The sequence below is a fragment of the Sphaerodactylus townsendi genome, linkage group LG03, assembly GCF_021028975.2.
Source record: "Sphaerodactylus townsendi isolate TG3544 linkage group LG03, MPM_Stown_v2.3, whole genome shotgun sequence".
In the NCBI taxonomy this organism is placed as follows: Eukaryota; Metazoa; Chordata; class Lepidosauria; order Squamata; family Sphaerodactylidae; genus Sphaerodactylus; species Sphaerodactylus townsendi.
Window position 1 is genome coordinate 48,137,865 of NC_059427.1, and position 24,083 is coordinate 48,161,947.

The window sequence follows — 24,083 nt, forward strand, 5'->3', positions numbered from 1 at the left end:
CATACATGTGTCATTTCAAAAGCATAACAAGAGAGAATATTTTGGCACTAATCTTGTAATACGTTTAAAATCTGGGTTAAGATAGACTGACACTGCAATCCTTAATGGAGTTACACTGAAAGATGTAATTCTCTTTAGGACTGCACTGGGTATATGTTAAACGAATGGCAAAGTCAATTTCTCATGGAAATTAAATGGGCTCTAGGAAAGGGGGGGAGCCTTTCCCCTTACAACAGGCTTTCCTGCATCCGCCCCCCCTCCCCCCAGGCCTGCCTGCTCAGCAACTAACCCTCTCACTTGACAGCCATTGCCACTGCCTGCCCACCCCCACAAATAAGCACCTTTCCAGCAGTGGGGGAAAGGGTGCAGGGGTTGTCCAGGCTGGCAGCGTTCTCTCACATATGCTGGTGACCGCATGCTCTGCTGCTATTCGGTGCTGCCACTGGTGGGGGGGGGGCAGGGTCATTTGTGGGGATGGGGGGGCAGGAGGGTTGTCGCAGATGGGGAGAGTGGAAGCAGGCCTGACGGAAAGGGCTGCAACTCAGCACCCAGGCTGGTGGGCTGGGTGGACGTCATAATGGCTGCCGGGCTGGACTTGTCGTCAGAAAGGAGTGATTGGTTGTAAGGAATTCCATAGAAGCAGAAATAAAAGGCTTTTGGGAGTAAAAGTCCATTTATTAAGACATCTTAGAAAGCTCAAGTACACGCAGTGGCAGGAATGGCACTTCCCGCCAGAAGCACAGGTTATAACACCATTCACCCCATCCCCCCTTCCTGCTTCCCATGGGAACGGAGTCTTCATCTCCCGCGCAAAGATAAAGTCTCCGCCGATGCATCTGGCCCATCGCCCGGGCTGTGGAATGCACTCAAGGTTATTTCACCATCAACACCATTGAATCCTTTACACTCTGCCTCCCCTAAAGAAGACCCCTCCCCCCCCAGGTTTATGCGGAAAGGCGCGGTGGAAAGCAGAAATAAGGGTGGGGGCTTCAATATTTTCAGAATAAACCCATTGATGATACCCAGAGCAATATCCCACTCAGTAAACTAAATCTTGCAAGCGTTTGCTATTAAAGGGCGAGTTCAGCATAGCGTCCCCTTCGTAGTGCTTGTGGCCATCCCTAATAGTCGGTGGGGGCCCCTCCGGCGGCTCGCGCCAGGCCTCGGAAGCGGGCGCCTCCTCGAGCACCCGAGAATGGAAGCCAGGATGAATGCTACTAAGCGCGTTAGGCAAATCTAAGCGGGCAGTGACATCATTAATCACTTTAGTAATCTGAAAAGGTCCCACAAATCTCTTGCCAAGTTTGGAATATTTATGCACGTCTCTGAGATTTTTTGTAGATAAGTACACCCAGGAGCCCTGCATGAGAGGAAAATCCGGCGGTGTTTATCCGCTTGCAGTTTTTAGGAGTCCTTTGCTTGTTGTAAAGCGGTCTGGACCGACTTCCATCCCTCGGCTAGGGATGAAATCCATTGTTGAAATTCTGGGGGGTCCAAAGCTGCTTTCTCGCGGGTAGTTGTGGCAACGGCGGGAAGGAAGCGACCAGACACAATTTCAAAGGGGGTTTTCTTTGTACTACTATGAACCGCATTGTTGTAGGCGTACTCCGCGAACGGAATAAGCTCGCACCAATTGTCTTGGTGGTGGTTGGTGTAATAACGTAAATACTGCTCCTAGGGTTCTGTTCGTTCTCTCCGTCTCGCCCGTCACTTTGAAGGCGTGGTAGAGAGCGGCGGCGGCCGAAGCGGCCCCCAACAACCCCAAAAACGCTTTCCAGAACTTTGAGGATGAATTGGGGGCCGTGGTCGGAGACCACCTTAACGGGCGGAATGGAGGCGGTAAACATGTTGAATAAACAGCCGTGCCAACTTGGGAGCGGAGGGATGGAAGCACATGGAATAAAATGGGCTTGCTTAGAGAATAAGTCTACCACCACCCATAAAACCGTGTTGCCATGACTTTTCGGGCAAATCTGTAATAAAATCCATGGAGATGACTTCCCAAGGGCGGGAGGCTACCGGGAGAGGTTTCAATAGTCCATGGGGCTTTCCCGGGATGGTTTTGGCTTCTGCACAAACCGAGCAGCCTTTAATGTATGCCTCAATGTCTTTGCGCATTGCGCGCCACCAGAACTGCCGGCGGGCTAAATGCAGAGTTTTCAAAAAAGCCAAAATGTCCAGCCGAGCGGGCATCGTGGCAAGCTTCAAGAACCTGCTTGCGGAGGGGGGGAGCCACGTACCAACATTCCCCTCCGCCAAACTCCATTCTCCAAACGCAATTGGGAGTCTCCTTCCGCCGCTGGAGGCTCGTGCAGCCGCCGCCTCCTCCAGTTCCCGCAGGAAAGGAGAGACGAGACTGGGGATGGGGGGTGGAGGAGAAGTGGGCGTTTGAGATCGGGTGACAGCCAACCCCAACTGGGAGGGGGAAAGAACAGTGCGTGGAATGTCTCGTAAGGCAGCTCCACCTCGGTAGGCGCGAGGCCCGGCGTCAACCAGTTTGTTGGTTTTCCCAGGGAAAAAATGGACTGTAAAAGAGAAACGAGAAAAGAAATCGGCCCCCAACGAAGTTGTTTTGCGGACATCTTGAGGGGTGGAAAGAGCTGCCAGGTTTTTATGATCCGACCAAACTTGAAAGGGGTGCTTAGCCCCCTCCAGCCAGTGGCGCCAAGTGGAGAGTGCTACTTTGATGGCCGCAGTCTCTTTGTCTCCCACAGTCCAGTTGAGTTCGGCACCAGAGAACTTTTGAGACAAATAAGCACACGGAACCAGCCTACCATCTTTATTTTTCTGCAACAGGGCTGCCCCAAGTGCTTTGTCCGAGGCATCCACGTGAACCACAAACGGGAGATCTGGGGGAGGGTGCTTTAGGATAGGTTCGAGGTAAACGCATGAATTTTAATAGTTGAAAGGCTGTTTGACATTCCTCAGACCAGGAAAGGGGGGCCCCGGGCTTGGCGGACAGTGGATCTTTACCCTTAGTGCGTAAGAGGTCTGTGAGAGGGAGAGTCAGTTCAGCGGGTGGGGGGTATAAAGTCACGATAGAAATTAGCAAAACCAAGAAACGACTGGAGTTCTTTGCGGTTGGTGGGAGCAGGCCATTGGAGGACTGCGTCAATTTTAACAGGATCCATTTCTAAGCCCTCGGTGAGATCCGGTAACCAAATAGTCAATGGAGGTCTGATGAAAACAGCATTTGGAGAGTTTGGCAAAGAGAGAGTTGTCAAGCAAGCGTTTCAATACCTCTCGAACCAATATTTCATGCTCTTCTATGGTTTGTGAGTAAATTAAAACGTCATCTAAGTATACAACAACTCCCTTGTACAGTAAATCATGGAGAACTTCGTTGATAAGGGCCATAAAAGCTCCGGGGCCCCCACTTAACCCGAATGGCATTATTAAATATTCAAACTGTCCAAACTTTGTGTTAAACGCAGTCAGGTGTTCATAGCCTTCAGCAATTCTGACTCTGTAGTAAGCTTCTCTCAAGTCCAATTTAGTAAAAACGTCCTTTGCCGAGTGCATCTAAAAGGTCCTTGATCAAAGAAGGCAAAGGATATTTATTGGACAGGGGAGACCGCATTGAGACATCGATGATCTGTGCAAAGCGGGAAAGACGCGTCTTTCTTTTTGACAAACAAAACGGAAGCAGAGTGTGTGTGTTTGGTAGCCCGCCCATTATGAACCCGCGAGCAAGGTTCTTGTCCAAGAAGGCACGAAGTTCCTTCTCCTCATTGGGACTCATGCGGTAGATTCTACCTTTGGGTAGTTGTGCCCCTGGTTGTATGACAATTTTACAGTCAGTGTCTCTGTGGGGTGGCAACTGATCGCATTCCTGCTCCTGAAAAACTCTGACTAGATCATGATATGCAGGTGGGATGCCACTAGAATCGGGAGCAATCACTGAGGAAGCCAGGGAGGGGTGTGTGTCAGGAGACGTTGGGTTTTCTCCCCAATTCATGTGTTCACCGCAGGGAGGGTCAGTGAATTCTAGGATCCGTTCTTTCCAAATGAACTTTGGTTCATGTAACAATAACCAAGGCATGCCCAAAACTATGGAGTGTTTGGCCACTGGCGCCAAAATAAAACTAATTTTCTCCCAATGGTCGGCGCGCGAACGGAGGAGAACCGGCTGTGTTTTGTACTGGGCGGTCCTTCTGGTTCCCGAGGGCTGCCGTCCATTTGGGTGAATGGTATGGGCTTAGCCAGGGGAATTCGGTCCAGACCTAGCTCCTCTGCCACCTGGGGCCGCATTAAGCAGTGGGAGCAGCCGGAATCCACAAGGGCCGAGGCTATAATGCGAGTGTGTTTAGCGGGGTTGGCCAGAAATGCTTGAACAGTAATGGGAGCGCTGCCTTCACTCACCGCGTCAGGAGTCGGACCCATGTCCCTGGGGGCTGAAGAAAGGCAAACAGCTGCTTCCCCCTCCTCTGGGTCGCTTTCGGCAACCGCCTGAGACGACCCTGTGCCAGGCGGCCCTGACCTCCGTGGTGGTTTGGCAGACGGAGTAAGCGGAGCTGGGCGGTTGGTTTTGTTTCTTGGGACAGTTGGCGGCTAGATGACCTGGCCCTCCGCAGTAAAGACCAAATCCCAGTCGGCGACGGCGTTCAGAGGTGGTTTCGGTAGGGGCGGCTGGGCTTGACTTTGTGGACACAGTAGTGGTTTTTGGGCGTGGGCGGCCTCCTTGGCGCGTATTCCAAGCGAGACGCCACTTGGGACCCCAACTGGATCCAATCTGCAATAGCACGAGGACCCCGCATTAAAAACACCGTTCCACGTAGCTTGCCGTCCACAGCATCCGAGAAGTATTCGCATTTCATGCGTTCAGGCCACTCAGGAGGAAGTCGAGCAACCGCCGCCGAAATTCCGCGGGCAAATTCTGCAAGCGGGCGGTTGCCTTGCTGGATGGTTTTGATGGTGCGGATAGCTTCATTCTCGGCTCCTGGATCTTGAAAGCGCTCTCTTAAGGCTTGGAGGAATGCGGGCACTGTGCGAGAGTCCTCATCCTGCAAATCCAAAAGAGTCACGAACCAGTCGGCTGCTGCCCCATCCAGGACTGAGCCGATGTCCCGTATTTTTCGCTCAGACCGGTATAAATCATCATAGTCTTCCAAGTGGGCATTGAGTTGCAAGATGAAGTAGGGAAGTTTGGAAGCGGTCCCATCAAAGCGGGCTGGTATCGGGGGCCGGTAGTAGCCCCGTTCGACGGCTCTTGGCGCCTGCTGGGGAGGTGGTTGCGGCGGGTTGAGCAGGTTGGGCAGGCAGCTGTTGTACGGGGGGGGGCGGGAAGGGGGGGCGCTGGCGGTGCCGCTGGCGTTTGGGTGGCAGGACCCAGGTGCGTGGCCCCCTGGCACCCGGCCTGATCAGTAACAGCATAGACTCCAACTTGGGGCTTCCTGGTCTGCTGCCTCCTTAGTTCCCTCTCCAGCGCCAGCCAGCTCCCTCTCCTTGCGAGTCAATGCATCCTGGTGCGCATGCAAAGCAGCTTTCTGGTTCCAATTTAGCCAGTTCGTCCCGTTTAAGGGCTTCCAGTGAGCTTCGCTTTGCGTCGCGCAGAGCCTGAACGCTTTGTCGTTGCCGGTGTAAATCCATTCTGGAATGTTCCAGGACTTTATCATGGACTGACAGATTCTGGGCATATTAATGTCGTTGGAGCTGGCGTCTTTGGCACGGTCCAACTCGAGCTGGACTTCTTTACGTTGCTGTTCGAACCGGTCCCTCTGCAGGTTTTGGCGCTCTTGCTGCAGCTGTGCCCGTTCCTCCTCCCATAGCTGGCGTTCACGGTTCCATGCCGCTTGGGCATCTTGCAGTCGCCCCACTTCCTCATCCCAGTCCTCTCTCGATGGGAGAGGAAACCGGTCCGGCTGGGAATGCAGGCTTTCTTCGGACTCTTCGTCGTCTGGAAGCGAGACATCGGAGACACCGTAGCCACCGGTGGCTCCCGAGGCACCTCAGGTCGCGATTCGCTGGCCGGGATTAGGGGGGTCCGATTGGGGAGGCGATGCGGATACCCCTCCCAATTCCAGGTTTAGTCGGTGTCCTTTGGACGGGCCCGAGTGCTGTCCCACGGTGGTTCCTTGGGAGCATCACCAAAATACGAGTCCAGGAATCGTTCAATGGATTCCTGGGTTGCCGCATGAAAGGTGGTCAAGCCCGTCTCCTCCATGACAGGTTGCATCTGAGGCTTGTAATCCACACTAGAACGCACAGAAGTCCGATCCACAGGCGCTGGATCCATAGACAGCGCCCCAAACGACTCATGGAAGTCCCCATGGTCGATGATCACGTCCCTACGTTCCAACGGAGTAAAGGAAGACTTCGTGCTGATACGCAGGGGCGGGAAAGAGCCACCAGCGAGGCCCGTTCTCCTGCCGGTTCCTCCAGATCCAGAAGGGAAAGGTCGGAGCCCTCTTTGGGGGCTACCGCACCTTCCGCAGTAACATTCAACCTCTCCATCGCAAGACAAGAGGTCCACTGCACAGGAATATAGATGAATTAGGATTCCTGCCACAATGTAAGGAATTCCATAGAAGCAGAAATAAAAGGCTTTTGGGAGTAAAAGTCCATTTATTAAGACATCTTAGAAAGGTCAAATACACGCAGTGGCAGGAATGGCACTTCCCGCCAGAAGCACAGGTTATAACACCATTCACCCCATCCCCCCTTCCTGCTTCCCATGGGAACGGAGTCTTCATCTCCCGCGCAAAGATAAAGTCTCCGCCGATGCATCTGGCCCATCGCCCGGGCTGTGGAATGCACTCAAGGTTATTTCACCATCAACACCATTGAATCCTTTACATTGGTCACCACTTAGGACATTATATATGGTAAGATAAGGGTATTGGCAATTTAGTCTAGCCTTTTCTGCCAAATGCATGTAGAAAGAGGCCTCTCCACCCCAAACTGTTCTGCTTCTGAGGCAAATGTTTTTGGGATGTAAACTATAGTGATCTTTCTACATTACTCACTGAACCTAGCCTCAAGAAGTATTTAAGTAAGAAGGATGGTAAAGGCAACAAAGCACTGAACTGCCATTAGGTTTCTTCTCACAATATTTGTTTTGACACAAGTGCAAATTCTGCTAACACAGGAGAGAAAGGAGAAGTCCAGTTCCTTTCACACTAAATGTATCCTGCAGCCAAGGTAGGCCACATATTTGCCCTGTGCCCTCTTTTCTTCTTCTTTTTCTTTTTTTGTTCCTGTCAAGTCACGTATGGCCATCCCAATAAGATTTTCAAGGCGAGACTAACAGAGGTGGTTTGCCACTGCCTGCCTGCCTGCCTCTGTATCATGACCCTGTTATTCCTGGGTGGACTCCCATCCAAACACTTGCCAGGGTTGCCCCTGCTGAGCTCCTGAGATCTGATGAGATCAGGCTATGCTGGACTATCCAGGTCAGGGTTTAGAGAGGAAAGAAAAATGCATCGTTTATACATCATACGTGAAAGCATGCTGATACAAAACACAGATAAGCAGATTCTCTTTCCAAAATGAATGATGTGCTAAACACAGCAACGAAGCAAACAGACATTCACACACACACAACCAACTTGCACACACTACTTGGTTGCAGAAAATCCTTCCCAGCCAATAGTTCACTAACAGCATAAAATGAATTGATTTTGAAGGATTCATCTCTATTATACAGAGTGATGCTTGCCATCTCCTCAGTTTCCTTTCACATACCTGCTGCAGCTGCTTGCATTTATAAACTAGCTAGTCCCATACAGCCTCAGATTACCATAATTTTTTAAAAAATATATACGTTTTCACCTTGGTTCTCCAAAGCTCAGGGTAGTGTATATGGTAATCACTTCCATTTTTATTCTGATAACAACCTTGTCAGGTTGTTATCCTTAAATTTTATTGGTGACTGCACTCGCACCAGGTCTCACCGGTCCTACTCCACTTGCACAAATATGCAGACTCACACACAGTTTCAGCCCGTTTAACTGTGTGAGAGTCTGCATATTTGTGCAAGTGGGGTAGTGTAGCCTCCGCATGCCACAACAGCAACTCCTATAGTCCTCCCCGCTTCTTCCTCAAAAGGGACTCGAGGAGGGGAAAGTAGCTTTTAAATAAAGACTTCCCGAGTAGGAGATGCTAGTCTGTCGTTGCAAAAACACCGTGCCTGTGGCATCATGAAGTCGAGCAAGCTTCAATTCTTGCACAAACTTTCGCGGGCTGCGATGGAAACTTGCAATGCAGCAGGACTCCCCCTCACATCCCACAAAAAGTAACCCACGCTTACATTTCGAGACATTGGGAGTTTCGGAGTCTCCAACTTCTCAGATGAGGTTTCTGGTCTCAAAAGCAAAAGGGTGGCTGCAACAGACCTGAAAAGAGGAATGCAAACTCTTTGCCAGACCTTCACTCAGCGCAGGGGTTAATTCGACACTCCCAGGGCGGACCCCGCCCCATAGCTGCCAAGCATGAGGCTCCGCCCCTTTTGCTCATACACAGAAATGTTGGCGGAGAGCTGGCTTGGGGCATGCTGGGAAATGTAGTCAAGCAAACCGGGCGGCCGACGCTGCCTCTCGCAAAGCATTGCTGGGAATATCATTGATTCACGTCAAAAGAGGACCCGGAGTTATGTCACAAAAGCATGTCGGGAAATTCACTACCCGCAAAACATTGTGGGATATGTAGTTCTTTTATGAATAACGGATTAAGCGGTCTCGTGTTGTCGTTGCATTTTCTAAAGTCCCCGTGATAATTCAGGAAGGGACTGCCGCCTGCATGGCTGTGATCCCATTTGTATGTGCGTTTATATGTGTGTGAGGTAGAGCAAAGGCGCTGAGCCGGCGCTCCGGGCCTTTCCTTGAGGTCCTTCCCGTGCCATTAGGGTTAGAGGTCGCCGCGAGGGAGGCTGGAAACAGAAAACGTGCGCTCCATTCTGGCGCCAGCGCTTGAGCGGGGAAGAACGGACGGGTCGCTGTGAGGGCCACTCGGCGTGGTGGAGGGAGCAACGCGCTCTCAGCTATGTCCTACTGCAGGCAAGAAGGTACCGGGGAACGCGCAGAAGGGCGGAGGGAGGAGGAGGATGAAGACGAAGCAGGCGAGCCGGGAGCAAAACTTGGTCTTGCTGCAGGCAGAGGCTGCGGTGGCGGCCCTGCCTGAGAGACCCGGCTCTGGTTGGAAGCTCGCAAGCCTCCAGGAGCTGCCTGGAAAGGGTCGTGGAAGGAATGTGGAAACGATGAGGTTTCCTGAAATGGAGCAGTCGGTGCAAAATATTTCAGTCTGCTGCAACAGTCATTTTTTTTATCCCTGTCCAAATAAAACCCTCCTGCTTGTCTTTTAAGAGCAAGAAACCGTATTCCATATAGATGTATGTTAAGCGCCGTCCAGTCGCTTCCGACTCATGGCCGACTCTGTGAATCCATGTCCTCCAAAACGTCCTCTTATTACCAGCCTTGCTCAGGTCTTGCAAACTGTAACTTCCTTTACAGAGTCAAGTCATCTCCTGTTGGGTCTTTCCTTTTTCCTGCTGCCTTCGACCTTTGCTAGCATTAATGGTATTTCCTGTGATAAATACTGCCTCTGTTAATGAATTGAGTTTGTGTGCACGTATATGTTTTATGTCCTTAGTATCGTTTTATCTTATTTCAGAGTTGGGGTCAGTCGAAAATCATGTTACCCTCACACATCAGTAGCTCTGTTAAAGCCCTGTTTTTTGAGAGGGGAAATACTCAGGTGAAGTTAGTAAGGCACCATAGTAATTCAGTTTTTCAAAGTCTCAGTGGCTAGCATAGACCTTCAATGTTCCTTATTTAGTAGATAAATAACACATGTTATATCAGCTGATTGTATCATGGGAAAACTACTTTTGTTCCACCCCTGATCATAACATATTTCTTCTGTTTTTATGAGGAGGACATATATTATGTGTTGTTTTGCTCATAAGTTGTATTCCCTAAAAATCTGTGAAATGAATCGGGGGTTTTAAAATAATTCGCCTATTCTGGCATTCATAAGCCAGTCTGAATTTAAGAAATTCTTGCACAGTGTCAATGGCACCAAGACTTAGCCAAATGGGAATTTATTTTCTAGTGGTGGTTGGGTTATGTTCTCAGCTTCTGATTCCGTTAACTAAGTCAGTAAGAGCCCACTGTATATTACAATTCTGTTATAAGGGCATTAGTCAGATAGTGTGTTATACAGCATTGTTACTGCATTTTATTTCTACTATAATCCTGTAAAGTAATTTAGACTTGTGGCACTTGAACTACCCTGTTTCCCCAAATATAAGACATCCCCGAAAAATAAGACATAGTAGAGGTTTTGCTGAAGTGCGAAATATAAGACATTCCCGGAAAGTAAGACGTAGCAAAGTTTTTGTTTGGAAGCATGCCCGACGAACAGAACACAGAAAAATAAGACATCCCCTGAAAATAAGACATAGTGCATCTTTTGGGAGCAAAAATTAATATAAGACACTATATTATTTTCGGGAAAACACGGTAATATGCAGCGGGCAGTCTCTGTTAGCCTGCTGACATGTGCCTAACACATTTTACTGAAAGTCTGAACTTGGGAGTCTTATGTCCATAGCTAATTTTATTATTTAGTTATTTAAAATATAGTGCATTGAAGCCTGCCAAAGGAGCTCTGTGGCACAGAGTGATGAGCTTCAGTGCTGTTATCAAAGTTCTGCTCACTGAGTGGGTTTGATCATGATGAAAGTTGGTTACAGGTAGATGACTCCAGAGATCAGTAAATTGAGTACCCAGCGTAGGCAGTGGCAAACATGAACAAAATCTGCCTAGTAAATGTTCTGATGTGATGTTACGCCATGGGTCAGTAATGACCCAATGCTTGCACAGGGGACTACCTTTACCTTCAAAGCTTGCTAAAGTCTGTCTACAGAAATATAGTGTAAATCAAAAGAAGAAGGCATCACCAGCTATACTAAGTGATGTCCTCTTGTAAGTAAACCAAAGCATATCTGAAAAACTTTGCTTGAGAGAACTTTTTGCAACTTTGGGGTTTTCTCATATCCTTGGGAAGACCATTCCAAAAAACTGGAATGGATGCCAAGAAGGCCCGAACCCATGCAGAAACAATTCTCACTAGCAATCATCCCTTGGATATGCTGTGTTTTTCTGATTTATCTAATAGGATGCTGGATTCTTTATCAGTAGCTGTCATTCAAAAGAGAGGGCAGGTTTAACCCTTCCTCTTCTCCACCCTCCCAAAACAGAGTGAATGAACTGGTAGCATTTATTAGCAATGGCTGTCAAACTGTGCAGTGCTTAACGGATCACTGTGTAATGCTCAATGGGTCAGATGAGATCCTTCACATGGAAGCATGAATTACAAGGTGCGTATTTTAATAGATGATGCTTATGGTTCTGTTGAGAACAAAGTCTGTAACATCAAGTGAACATAGGGTGGTAATTATGGCCTAGTAATAAAATGTCAGGGTTTTCTGTAAAGCTGTTTTAAGTAAGTGCCAAGAACTATAATGTAAGGCTAAATTCAAGTCACTTAAAATACAGCCCTGAGTAGAGTACACCCTTCAAAGCCTGTTGACTTCACTGGAATTAGGATGGTGCAGCTCTGTTTAGGGTTGCACTGTTGCAGGCTTACATTAATGCATTAATTTTTTTGATTGGTTGCTTGAGGCATGGGATTTTACAAATTATGCAGCATTCATTTTAAAACCAGCAAATCTGATTTAATTTTTACTTTGTAGTTAAGTTACGTCATCAAGAAGCACCTGCTTTCACACATGCACTAACTTTGTTGTTGTTAAGACACTTGACTGAATTTGCTTTGCCCTTGCTTTATTTTTAAGAAGTGAATTAATAGGTCAAGTGATTTGAAAGCCAGGAATTCCTAGTGCTAACAGTGAACTCGTTTCCTTTCTCTGAACTTATGTGAACAATAAGTTTGGCAAGTGGTATTCGTTGGGCTGTGCAATGCTGATGGACGTGTAGCCAGCAGGATCTGGTCCCAACCCCGAGCAGTTCTCTTTCTGTTCCCTGAAGGCTCTATCAAATTTTAATCTATGTTTGTGAAAAGTCTACTCTTGTTTTTATTTACAAGGCAAAAAAAATGTAAGCTTTAGAAAACAAATGTAATGGCTGGCCATTTCATGATAGGTCCTGTGATCTATGCTGATCCACTCAAACAAAAATGCTTTTTGCAGAACAGGTTGCACCCCTTTTGCTGCTTGAAACAGATCATATCCTTTAATTTCTTGAACCTGTTTTATAAACTAACAGTGGTGGAGTCAGTCAGCAATAACAAGATCACACTTGATTGAGACTCAGTGTAGTGTAATGGCTGGAGTGTCTGGCTAGAATCTGAGAGCCCTGGGTTCTAGCATTCTTCACCCAGCCATGAAGGGGGTGAGATCTCTCTCTCTCTCTCTCTCTCTCTCTCTCTCTCTCTCTCCCCTCTCTCTAGTTGTTGTGAGTACAGTGTATGGGGAAAGAATTATGTATACCACTGTGAGCTACTTGGAGGGAAGGTGAGATAAGAATGTGTAGATAGAGTTTACTCGGTCTTTCCTCAGCTTACCCTGTAGAACTGTTGCAAACACAAATGTTGGGAAAAGGAACTTTTAAGTATTTTAAATACTTAACATAAATTGAGCTGCATCTTTGCTGGTAGCTTAATGAATAAAAGTGAAACTGAATATTATCTGTGTCTAAGGCTATACTTAACTTGCTTAACTTGAAAAAAGGCTTGCTTAACTTGGAAAAAGCTTTATCACACTCTTGTTTTTCTTTTAGCTGTTTGGTGGGGGATTAGATCAAAATAAAGTTAATTGGTTGTCGTACAGTTCCTATGAAATGGTTGAGGTGAAAACTTGGAAGCTGCTTAATATTCAGAATCTTGTGGTCTATAATGGGTTGTTTTAGGTTAGGCAGTACTTTTGGGAATATTTCCTCCAGAATGCTGAGGCATATTTTCAGTATGCTGGGGATACACAGTGGCATCTGTTCTGGGACAGTCTCATTTGCAAGGTCATCCCAGGGTAGCTGTTTCATGTGACCATCTTTGGCACTTCTGACTCCTAACTGCAAAATCAAAGCAAATTGACTCACAATAGAAGTTCAATTACCTTGTTGCCATCTCCAGCTCATTACTGTTCCCCTCCACTCTTTGTCAATTAATGAGATTAATTGATCTCTTGACTCCTTCATACCATCTTTTCATGCATCTGTGGACAGTCATCTGCCTAGCCTCAATTTTCGCTTTCTGTCTTTCCTTGCAATTCTTGATCAAAGGTCTGGAAAAGAGGACATTTGTCTTTAATTTGTGGAGGCTTTTCAGTTCACATTCACTAAACATTATGCCCAGGCCAATACAAAGCTCTGATTGGACTTCTCCATCCAAAAACAGATTCTTTCTTGTCAAGCCCTGAACAAGTTCAAAGGCTTGTGCTGGAAAACAGCTTTGAACAGCCTTTTCTTTGTTTTTCCCAATCTGAACCGAATACTCTTCTGAACTTTGCTTTTTATCATTTCAGGAAAGGACAGAATAATATTTGTGACCAAAGAGGACCATGAGACACCAAGCAGTGCTGAACTGGTAGCAGATGATCCCAATGACCCTTATGAGGATCAAGGTCTGTAATATATGAGACCGACAGACTTATGGAAATATCTGAGTGATCATTTGGTTTCCTGCCTTGGTGATGTCAAAGGATTCTGGATGGAAACTATGTAGATGTTTTTTATTTTAATTCAGATTTATTACTATGTTGGTTACGTGCCCCTGTGGTCTGATCGAAATAAATGAACCCAGGGAAGCTGATGACTTAAATATACCTTCAAAACTCACAAACGGCACTTGTGTCCCTTCCTTGCCACTTACTGATACTATTTGGTTACCTAGGCAAGGGCTTCTTTCTGAAATGTGGCAAAAATCTGCAGAAGCAAAAAACACTTGACTAGCCTTTCAATTTGTAATTGGTTGACAGGTGATATCTAGCAGCTCACCTGTTGTACTCACTCATAGCAGAAACTCTGTTCACAGAGTACAGTCCACCCCACAGGAATGCAGGTTTTAGGCCATTCGGAGGTGATGTGGCAGCCTTGACAAGGGCTAAGTTATAAGTAAACTCAGAATCAATTAAGTTTGTCTGTCTGCTGGCTATTTTGATGGTTAATTTGCCATGTTGTGTGCTCACCCTATCAAATTTGAGCTAAGACATGATCAATAGTTGTTTTGCTCAGTTTAAATCCCAGTACTTCCCTAAGACTCCCAAGTAGTTTATATAGCATTAAAAAAAAGTAGGGGGAAAGACACACACTTTCTAAAATGCAATTTTTCCAACTTTTCCATTAGCCCTTCTGGAACACCTGTTGCCCTTTGATCTTAATGATGAGGTCAGCTCACAGTTTTTCATATGTGCTTGTATTTTAAAGTAGCTGACTGCGGTCAGGTTGTTCTTCTGTTTGCCTCTTCAGTGCACAGGAATTTTGTGGCTGTGTGTTATGTTTGGAGAGGTGGAGTTAGTAGTATCCCAGCACTTGTGGGTTCCTGGACAATGGCTGGAGCCAAGGTGATTATGCCCTTTTTTGGTGTACTTGCTGAGAGTAGTGATAATCGTTACATGAGTGAGCCCAAGATGTACATTCTTCTTGCATGTGAGAGAGAACAGAAATGTAACCTTAAAATGGCCTCCAAAAATTGTGAGTACTGAATCGAACTTCTCTAAAAGATGTTCAGTTATTAATTTGCTTATCGGTATAATCCAGGATAAGCAATCGTGACTGAAGTTTTGGACCCGATGTAATAAGTCATAGAATGTTGCAAACTCATTTTGGCTTTGAGAGGAGAGAGTGGAAGTTTGTATTAACCAGGAACCATTTAGCTAAGACATGTCAAGAAAAGCATGAATACTTTTGCCATTCTCTTCCAACTGATGAGGCAAAAGGATATGGCTAATTTGATTTATGAAATCATGTACCCTTTCTGCTGTGCAGCTTAAAGAACATGAATGTGTATTGCCATGGGAATAATCTTTTTCTTTAAAGAATAGCTGCCTTTGAGAATTCTTAACTTACTGTAGCTACATCTTACACTTACAGTTTTGTCTTTTTGTTTGCTAGATTCCCTCTCTTTTGTTTCTGGTGATGCTCCTGAAAATGTTGGGTCCCCTTTGTAGACAGTTACTAGGATGCCTTTATTGTGAATGCCCTTAGAAGTCAGCATTTAGTATGTATTTATTGTGGCTGTAGCCACAATGTACCTCATAGCCTGTGACACTGTATTAAGGCCTCCAGTCTCCTTTTCCTATTCCTTATTCATGGCAAAAACTTGAGTGCCTCCTAGTCATGACTGACAAAAGTAGGGGCCATAGCACATACTTTGGATGCAGAAGGGCCAGGTTCATGTCAGTTCAAAGGGCTGTGGGCAGGGCTGGGAGGATATGTTGAAGGCCTTAATACAGTGGTTCTCAACCTGTGGGCCACGACTCCTTTGGGGTCGAACAACCCTTTCACAGGCGTCGCCTAAGACTCTGCATCAGTGTTCTCCATCTGTAAAATGGATAAATGTTAGGGTTGGGCATCACCACAACATGAGGAACTGTATTAAAGGGTCGCAGCATTAGGAAGGTTGAGAACCACTGCCTTAATAAGTCACTGTCACTTGGTATAAACATAAGAACATAAGAAAGAGCTTGCTGGATCAGATCAAAGTCCATCTAGTCCAGCACTCTGCTACTCGCAGTGGCCCACCAGATGTCTTTGGGAGCTCACAAGCAGGATGTGAAAGCAATGGCCTGCTTCTGCTGCTTCTCCAGAGCACCTGGTCTGCTAGGGCATTTGCAATCTCAGATCAAGGAAGATCAAGATTGGTAGCCGTTCATCGACTTCTCCTCCATAAATCTGTCCAAGCCCCTTTTAAAGCTATCCAGGTTAGTGGCAATCACCACCTCCTATGGCAGCATATTCCAAACACCATGTTTCCTTTTATTTGTCATAATTCTTACCCCCAGCATTTTCAATGGATGCCCCCTGGTTTTAGTATTGTGGGAAAGAGAGAAAAATTTCTCTCTGTCAACATTTCCTACCCCATGCATAATTTTATAGACTTCAATCATATCCCCCCTCAGCCGCCTCCTCTCCAAACTAAAGAGTCCCAAACGCCGCAGCCTCTCGTCATAAGGAAGGTGCTCCAATCCTTCAATCATCCTCGTTGCCCTTCTCTGCACTTTTTCTCTCTCTTCTATATCCTTTTTGAGATGTGGCGACCAGAACTGGACACAGTACTCCAAGTGCAGTCGCACCACTGCTTGATATAAGGGCATGACAATCTTTGCAGTTTTATTCTCAATTCCTTTCCTAATTATCCCCAGCATGGCAAGGTAAGGTGGATCAACACTGTAAGGCAGCTTCCTATGTTATGTGAGTAGTTGTGGATGTCCACATCTTCCTGACTCACCACAAATTAAGTCTCATGAGTACCTTTGTTAAACTTGGAGACAAAGGTTGGTTGTGTCCTCTCCCTTGTTTTGGCTGCCTTGCTCAACAGGGATCATCACCCTCTTGCCTTTGAAGAAGCTCAGACAATGTTGGTTGATTTATGGGGAGGCTTGTTTTGGCAGAGCTGTATGATATTTGGTTTGTGGTTTTTGTGCCAGATATACAGCCTGCTTCAATTAGGACTAGAATGAGCTGAGATGTTAGAATCTGGCGATGCTGAAATCAGCTAGAGACGTCAGGAGAGGCTGTTCCTGTTGGAAGTTACAGCAATGTTCTTTATAAAATTGTTTTTGTGATGTGTGACCCTTAATGTTTAGCAGTAGATTCGTGTGATCCAACTTCAATGAATAGTTTTAATTTGGATGATGGATTTCTTTTATTACAAAAATGAAGTTTGAAATCTGCATTTGGCTTTCATCTCTAGGGGGCAGCACTTGCACACTTGGTCAGCATTATTTGAAGTTCATCCTTGCCTTCAGCATTTGATCCAGTTTATGGACTTGTTTTAGAATGGATATAATCAGTGGCAGCCAATTACTGTAAGAGCCCGCCAATGGAAACTAACAGTTCTGCTTGTTCTTCCATAGTCGGGGTGCTGTTTCAGGTGTTTATAAAATATTTCTTACTTTGCAAGCAGCAAAGGGTCCTGTGAAACCACAAGTTACAGCCAGAAAGCCCTTGGAAGATCTCCTCTTATCAACAGCTGGATTATTTTTGCAACCAGGGTATATTTGATTTCACTAGGCATTGGTTCATTCCTCACAGCACAAAAAAAGATATCTGGGGGATGTCTTAAAAAGACGGGACTTTCTTAATTTTACTCTGCACTCCCAAAATAAGATGTCCTGGGGATGTCTTTAAAAAGCTGCCTCTCATTTGTTTTCCAGACAGCACAGGCCTCAGAGGAGGAAAGAGGCTTTTTCCTGCCCAACTGTTTAGCTCTCTGGTCAGTTTCGCTCTCCGCTTGTGCCTGACATTTTGTGTGCTGCTGAAGGGATTCTTCCTGCCTCCATTTGCTACAGGGTTGCCTCAGGACATTTGATCTGCAGGCTTCCATCCTGGGCACCTTTTCAGCTCGAAAACTATATAGTTGTTCTCAGCTCATTCTAGCAATATATAGTTTTCCTTTTTGTTTTTTTATTTCAAAGGAGCTGTATTGGTAGCTATGCACACATGCAAGGATCTTAGTCACTCAGAAGACTGCTTTAGTGCCCATTGAGAATCATTGGGTAGATCTGCCCTCTGTGGACTGTCTTGGTTTTTCTGTAGATCTTGTATTTTGCATGCATGTGTGCTTTACCCAGAGGTAGAGTAACTTCATTAAAATATTCCTAAACCAGATATCTTGTTTGTGCTGCCTTTATAGATTTTCTTTTCCAGGGACAGAATAATATGATAAATCTCAGACTATACAGACATAGATCTCAGCACGTGGGGAGTATTCTGCTCAAAAAGTTTCACTTTCTTTTTTACCGCTTACCCCTGTGTCCTTTCACTTAGTTCCTTATGCAGATCTGTTCCACTCCAAACAGTCTTCTATTCATTGAAGTTCTTGAAATGTAGCACTTAAAACTTAACGAGTAGATTCTGTGTACATAGATTCACAAAGTAACAATGAGATTAGTCTTTTTCTCAACTCTGTATGTTTATTTTATAACATTTTTGATGTGAAGAAGAGGCATGTTATCTCTGCAGACACAGTTGTGAGAACTACAAAACTAAGCATCTATGATAATATCTTCTACATGGAAAAAACATGACATTATGAATGGGTTAATGGAATTTGTTTTCCAAAAAAATTAAACAAGACATGCCCCCAGAGAGCTACGTAACCATCTTGCAATGAGACCTTGTTTAGGGAAATGACTGAGATGTACTTTTAAATGTTTAATAAATGAGTTAATAAATGTCAAGCTGCTGTTTTCTTCCTTGTTGGTATCTACTTCAGTTTTTCATTTTATGAAGCAAGACCCTATCCCCACAGGTCTGCACAGAAGTCTGGTCTCATCTGTTTCCAATTTTCCAGTCTCAGATTTGTCTACTTGTTTGTTTTCCATATGTAGCTCCTATTTGCTGTTCAGTTTAGTCAACACCAGCCTAACTTGCTTGTAGTGTCAGAGAGAAGTACAAGCAGCATGTCAATTGATTAGAACGGTTGTAAAATGGATAGGTCATTTAGTACAAGACTTCGAGTGACCTGGTCCTGCATCATGTGGAATTTACTGAATGTTAGTTCAGTCATGCAGACGGGATAAATGTATTGACCACTTTTAAAATCCCTGTTATCTGCTGTTAATTCATCAGCTTTTCTGTCCCCTCCTTAGGTTTGATATTGCCCAATGGAGATATCAACTGGAATTGTCCTTGTCTCGGTGGAATGGCTAGTGGCCCTTGTGGGGAACAATTCAAGTCAGCCTTTTCCTGCTTCCATTATAGCAAGGAAGATATAAAGGGGTCAGATTGTGTGGACCAGTTTCGTGCAATGCAGGAATGCATGCAGAAGTACCCGGATCTCTACCCTCAAGAGGAAGATGATGACGAAGAAGAAGAAAAGCAGAACAAAGATTTAAAAACTACTCCTTCTGTAGCTAAAGTGGAGGAGGGATCTAGCTAATGAAGCTGCAGGGGGGCTGCGGTCTCCCCTCCATATTCAAAAAGACACATGAACTTAAACACACCGCCTTCTCTTCCCCTCTGCTCTTCCTTTCTCACCCCACTTCCCTCCTGATTCTTTAAGGAATGCCTCTTCATCTCCGTTCTGCACACTGCCTTGTGAAATGGAGGACAAAACTCAGCCATTGGTCTTACTGAGTAAATGCTGTAGAGAGGTCAAGCATGCCTACCCATTGTGAAGCCACTGATTTAACTCTTGTTTTCTACTCCAGTCATGCTCATCTTGCAGCTTTTCTTGTACAAGATTAGTCGAGACAATCTACAGGAGGGTTAGGAGAGAATCTGTTGTTATGAATGTAGGGTGAATGTTTGATTTCATTAAATTTCGATCATTAACTGTTTTGTGTGTGCTCTATACTAAAATCAGTATAAAACCCTTTCTTAACAGCACCAGAGTCATACAGTGCAGAGCAGAGGTGAAGTTTTCAGTGGAACAATCGGTGCTTCAGTGATGTATGCAGTTTGCATAAACTACTGATTCCTGGTAATAGAAAGATAGTGTTGGGATGGGGGGAAAGCCAGATTTTTGCTATTTTTAAAAAATAATCTGTGTTAATCAGCTCCTGATGTAACTGAATTGACAAGAAAATATTAATGTTCCTGGTTTGTGGGGTTCCTTCTAGTCTGTTCCATCTTCAGATAGGCGGATAAAATATATGCCCTTGATAGGAAAATTATAATGTTACCTGGAGTAACAGCCTGAGTAAACACTGTGATTACTGTGACTGAGTAGACATTAAAAAAAGTAAAATCTTTCTATCTTGTACAGAAGTATTTGTGTCCTCTTATTAATGGTGGACGATGGTATGCAATGATACCATAGTTAAATCTCTTCAGTTAAAAATACTGTCGTCCCCTCCCTCCCCCAACACACCCTGTTTGCCCCTAGGAAAAATGGCAATCCCCACTGGCCATCGCATTACAACGTGCTTGTTTTTACCCTTCAGAAACTTGTAGAGCTGAGATCTATATGTGTGGCTGGCAGTAGCTGTGTAAAATGGCTCCCAGGGCTCAACCTTGATGCCCCCCACAGCTGTGCCTTACCCCTGAACTCCACATGTTCAGGACAGGGGCTCAGTTAAATGCTGGCCAACGGGGTAGACTTCAGGGTCGGTGTGGTCCCGTTCGATGCTGGCCTCCACTTGCCGGGGTCCAGCTTTGAGCCTGCAATTTAAAGCTCAACTTAAGCCTCACTGACCAGAATCAAACTGAGCTGCTGGCCTGACTGGTTCTATCTTTATACTGTTGGCTCCACTTCCGAGCTCTCTGTGGCCATGTTATAGCACCACCCCCAAGCTCTCTCGGGCCCCCATGCGACTGTGAGAAGTGGTGCCTGGGGCTGCAGCCCTCCCTCCACGCCTCCCTCACTGTGCCAGTGGCGGCTATGGTTTTGGACAAGATAATTGACTACATCCTGTCCCTGTAGCTAGTCCCTACAATAAACCATGTCTTCTTGTATCTTCTTCAGACTTTTTTTCTTTATGGGAAGTTTTGGGGCTGCCATTTTTAGCACGATTTGCACCCTTCTAGAAACACTTTTGGTGCATTCTACTCCATGACTAATTTCTCTTTCCTGCTTCAGGAACTTGTCATGCATTTCACTTTCGTGTTTATGCTCTGACAGAGGTTCCCTTTCTGGGCATGGCAGTTCAGCCACTTTGGGAGTGTAGACCATCTGCAGCAAAATGCCCCCTGGAAAACAAGTGAAGTGTCCAATATTCTGGAGAAAGTTTGGCTTTCTTGAGGCTGCTTGCCATTGCCTGCCTCTGTGTCATGACCCTGGTATTCTTTGGAGGTTTGCTATCTGCACACCAACCAGGGTGAGGGCTTAGAGTGTGTGACAGGGCCAAGGTCACCCAACAAGCTTCCATGGCGCAAGTGGGGATTTGAACCTGGGTTTCCCTTAACCACTACACCATGCTGATTCACTCATGTATTGTAGCTAGGCAACAGTCAGTATGGGATGCTGAAAGAAGACCCTATTCTATTCCCTGAAATCTGTTTCAAAGTTTCAGAGGACTATGGGGATCTGGAAAAGAGACTTATTATCCCCCCCTCCCCCCGTAAACATAATGTTTATGTGCTGCAGATGATCCCATCCTTCATATGTTTTTCTCCTTTTTTAAGAAGTTTTGTAACGTAGTTACGCTTAAGTTTGTGTTGTAGAAACAGTGCTCCTGAACTTTGCTCTTGTGAGTCAATCAAGTGCTTCTCTACTGAGTTCTTTTAAGAAAAAGGGTAAATAGTTGCTAACTCTCCTGTCATGTTTAAAGTGCTAATCAGTACTTTTAATGTGTGAAGTGTGTTACAAACCTTGACTTGAAGTAATCGTTCTTGTTTTACCAGAATGGCCAAGATTCACACAATTCAAGGTCACCCAGAGGTCTAGTTTTATAGGCCCATGTTGCTTTTTGTCCCTGTTCTTAGGAGCAATCAAAATTCAACAACAATCTGTAGTTGGAAGCTGACCCTACTTGCAAGTTCCAACCTTACTTACTGGCTGCCAGAAATCAAATGTGGGAACTAGTTATGTTCCTGCCTACATAGCAACCCATATGTTCCTGTCTAAACCCACACCAGTTGGAGGACTTGGTTAATCTTAATATTGACTAGGTTGGAGTGGGAGGGCATTTTGGAAACCTACTCAGTCCTGGGAGGTGTGGGACATTTAAAAACTGTCATGTTGGGTTTGCATAGATTTATATATTAAAGGCATTGTGTTTTTTCTTTTTTTAATTTGACACTTGATTCTTGCATGCTTTGAAGTCGAGCTGAATCAACACCTATTGTCCTGACATCTAACATAACCACTTCACCTTGGTGTTCACTGGTGAGCCTTAAAATAAATGTATTTTTACAATGTTACTAATGAACTTCAGCTGCCAATAATGTGTCAGCGCTCAGCTCCTCAGTTGGCTGCACAAGGACATAAAGCTACAACATACAGTTGAAAGCAGGTCTAATGTTTTCCTTCTTCCAGGCCTTTTTTTCAAGTGCTATATGATAGCTTCAGTTAGCTTTTCATTATGCAACTGGGTCTGAACAACCAGCTGTCTATTAGCAAGTCACTTTTGGGATGAATAGTGACCATTTTGAGAGTAAATACTTACCTAACAGTTTGAGAAGCCTTTTCAGTCTGTGGAACAGAATGGTCATGAAACAGGTGTCTGAGGTGCTAAAGTGGTAAACATTGGTGCCTAAGCAGGTGACCCATGTGGATGGTGTCTCAGGTGCTTGTATCAAAAACAAGAGGCCACTTGTTAAGAATGGGTTTTGCCTGAACTTCCACTTGTAAGCTACTGAGGACAACTTATTGTGTGAAGGATCTCTGAAAAGGGAAAGTGGATCAGTTGATACTCTTGGGATATTTCCCCCTTTGTGTAATAGTAATTCCCCTTTTTGTCTTGTTGCCTTCATAGTGAGGGTTTATTATATGCAATATTCGCAAAATGTGGGTACTAACAGGCATCTTTGTATGTTACAGCTATGTAATGGGAGCTGTTTTCCTGTGGGTTTATCTGGTATGCTGCTCCCAACCTTTAAATATTACAGGAGCACCAAGATATGATGTCAGAACATGTGTAAATGTTTAGATGAGCAAAATCTAAATGACAGCTGGACCCTCCTTCTAACAGGTGCCGTGTGCAGATTAGTACCGAGTGCACAGCATGTACCGTGTGCAAACCTGATAAGGTGAAGGCACTTGATTGGTACCACAAATGTATATAGATAGCTCAGACAGCAGAGTGAGGTGTGCCTGAAAACACCTGTGGTCTGGCGAAGCACTTTGTTAGTTGATAGCAATAAATAGAACTGCACTGGTGACTGTGTGATGGCCACTAACCTGGATAGCTTTAAAAGGGGCTTGGATAGATTTATGGAGAAGTCGATTTATGGCTACCAATCTTGATCCTCTTTGATCTGAGATTGCAAATGCCTTAACAGACCAGGTGCTCGGGAGCAACAGCCACAGAAGGCCATTGCTTTTACATCCTGCATGTGAGCTCCCAATGGCACTTGGTGGGCCACTGCAAGTAGCAGAGAGCTGGACTACATGGACTCTGGTCTGATCCAGCTGGCTTGTTCTTATGTTCTTCTGTGTGTCTGTCAGTTCTTTTCTACATTTCACTCTACAAGGTGGTCTACTCCGATTTCCGCTGCTTCAACATGATCAACTCACAGAAAAGAAGTTACCCAAGAACTTGTAACTCTAATGATGCTACATTTAGCTTAGCACTTGAACATATGACTTAGAAAGGTGTGACACTGCTTTGGGTGTCCTCTTAGACACCGTTTTAGAACATGGCAGCAGGCCCAGGAAGTGGGGGGGAGGATGCAGAAAAAAGCTTCCTCAGTACTATGTAGCTTCTGGGCATGAGGTATGATGGGATGGCTACAGCACAAAATTTCCATTTGCACCAAGTCAAACTTGCTGCATCCCTACTTGCATTTCCACTTGCCCAAGGTTTTGTGTGATAAATTCTGAGGCACTGCAATATTTAGAGAGGAAATCACAAACTGTTTTGCAAGTGGAATTGCACTAGGTCTGCTCATTTTCTGCTTGTACATCGCTGGGTTCAAGCCATTAACTCGTTTGAAGAATTTTATTTTCAACATGTAGTAAACTCTCGGTGAAAGCCCACATGAGTAGTGGTTAAAACTGCAAGGTTAGGATCTGGGAAATTCCAGGGTCAAACCCCCATTCTGCCAGGAAAGCTAACTGGTTGACTTTGTGCCAATCATCGCTTAACCTACCCACTGGCTGCTGTGAGGATAAAACAGAGAAGGATGCAAGCTGCTTTGGGTCCCCATTGGGGAGAAAGGTGAAATATAAATAAAATAAATGTATTTGAATGTATGTGTATGGGGGTGTTCGAAATATGTAACCCTGTAGTTCTAAATCCTTCTCGGGGCTGTAGTGCTTCTCTTTGGGTTCCCCTGCTGCATAGAGTGAGCAGAAATGACATT

At 45.4% G+C, this 24,083-nt stretch overlaps 2 protein-coding genes across 3 annotated transcripts in view; one reads left to right on the top strand and one right to left on the bottom strand.

Annotated features, from left to right (window-relative positions):
- TMEM43 (transmembrane protein 43) overlaps positions 1-8,437 on the bottom strand; it is a 28,219-nt gene extending 19,782 nt beyond the window's left edge. Inside the window, exon 1 of the mRNA XM_048491941.1 lies at positions 8,249-8,437. Within this exon, the coding sequence (XP_048347898.1) occupies positions 8,249-8,260 (12 nt within the window). The 5' untranslated portion in view covers positions 8,261-8,437. The remainder of the gene's footprint in view (positions 1-8,248) is intronic.
- Positions 8,438-8,590: 153 nt separating this feature from the next.
- Positions 8,591-19,870, top strand: CHCHD4 (coiled-coil-helix-coiled-coil-helix domain containing 4). 2 transcript variants are annotated; one of them, XM_048491943.1, is made up of 3 exons: positions 8,591-9,001; positions 13,478-13,576; positions 18,767-19,870. In XM_048491943.1, exons 1-3 carry the CDS (start codon positions 8,980-8,982, stop codon positions 19,054-19,056), a joined length of 411 nt encoding a protein of 136 aa, XP_048347900.1. In that variant the 5' UTR covers positions 8,591-8,979; the 3' UTR covers positions 19,057-19,870. The 2 variants fall into 2 exon arrangements, with proteins under 2 accessions (XP_048347900.1, XP_048347899.1); XM_048491942.1 differs by lacking the exon at positions 8,591-9,001 and adding an exon at positions 11,158-11,317.
- The last annotated feature ends 4,213 nt before the right edge of the window (positions 19,871-24,083 follow it).

What these genes read in the sequence shown, in the direction of transcription:
- CHCHD4 (XM_048491942.1), top strand. Translation starts at nt 11,275, where the DNA reads ATGGGTCAGATGAGATCCTTCACATGGAAGCATGAATTACAAG. An exon ending in ATGGAAGCATGAATTACAAG is followed by an intron (nt 11,318 to 13,477) that starts GTGCGTATTTTA and finishes TTATCATTTCAG; the next exon opens with GAAAGGACAGAATAATATTT. An exon ending in TGACCCTTATGAGGATCAAG is followed by an intron (nt 13,577 to 18,766) that starts GTCTGTAATATA and finishes TCCCCTCCTTAG; the next exon opens with GTTTGATATTGCCCAATGGA.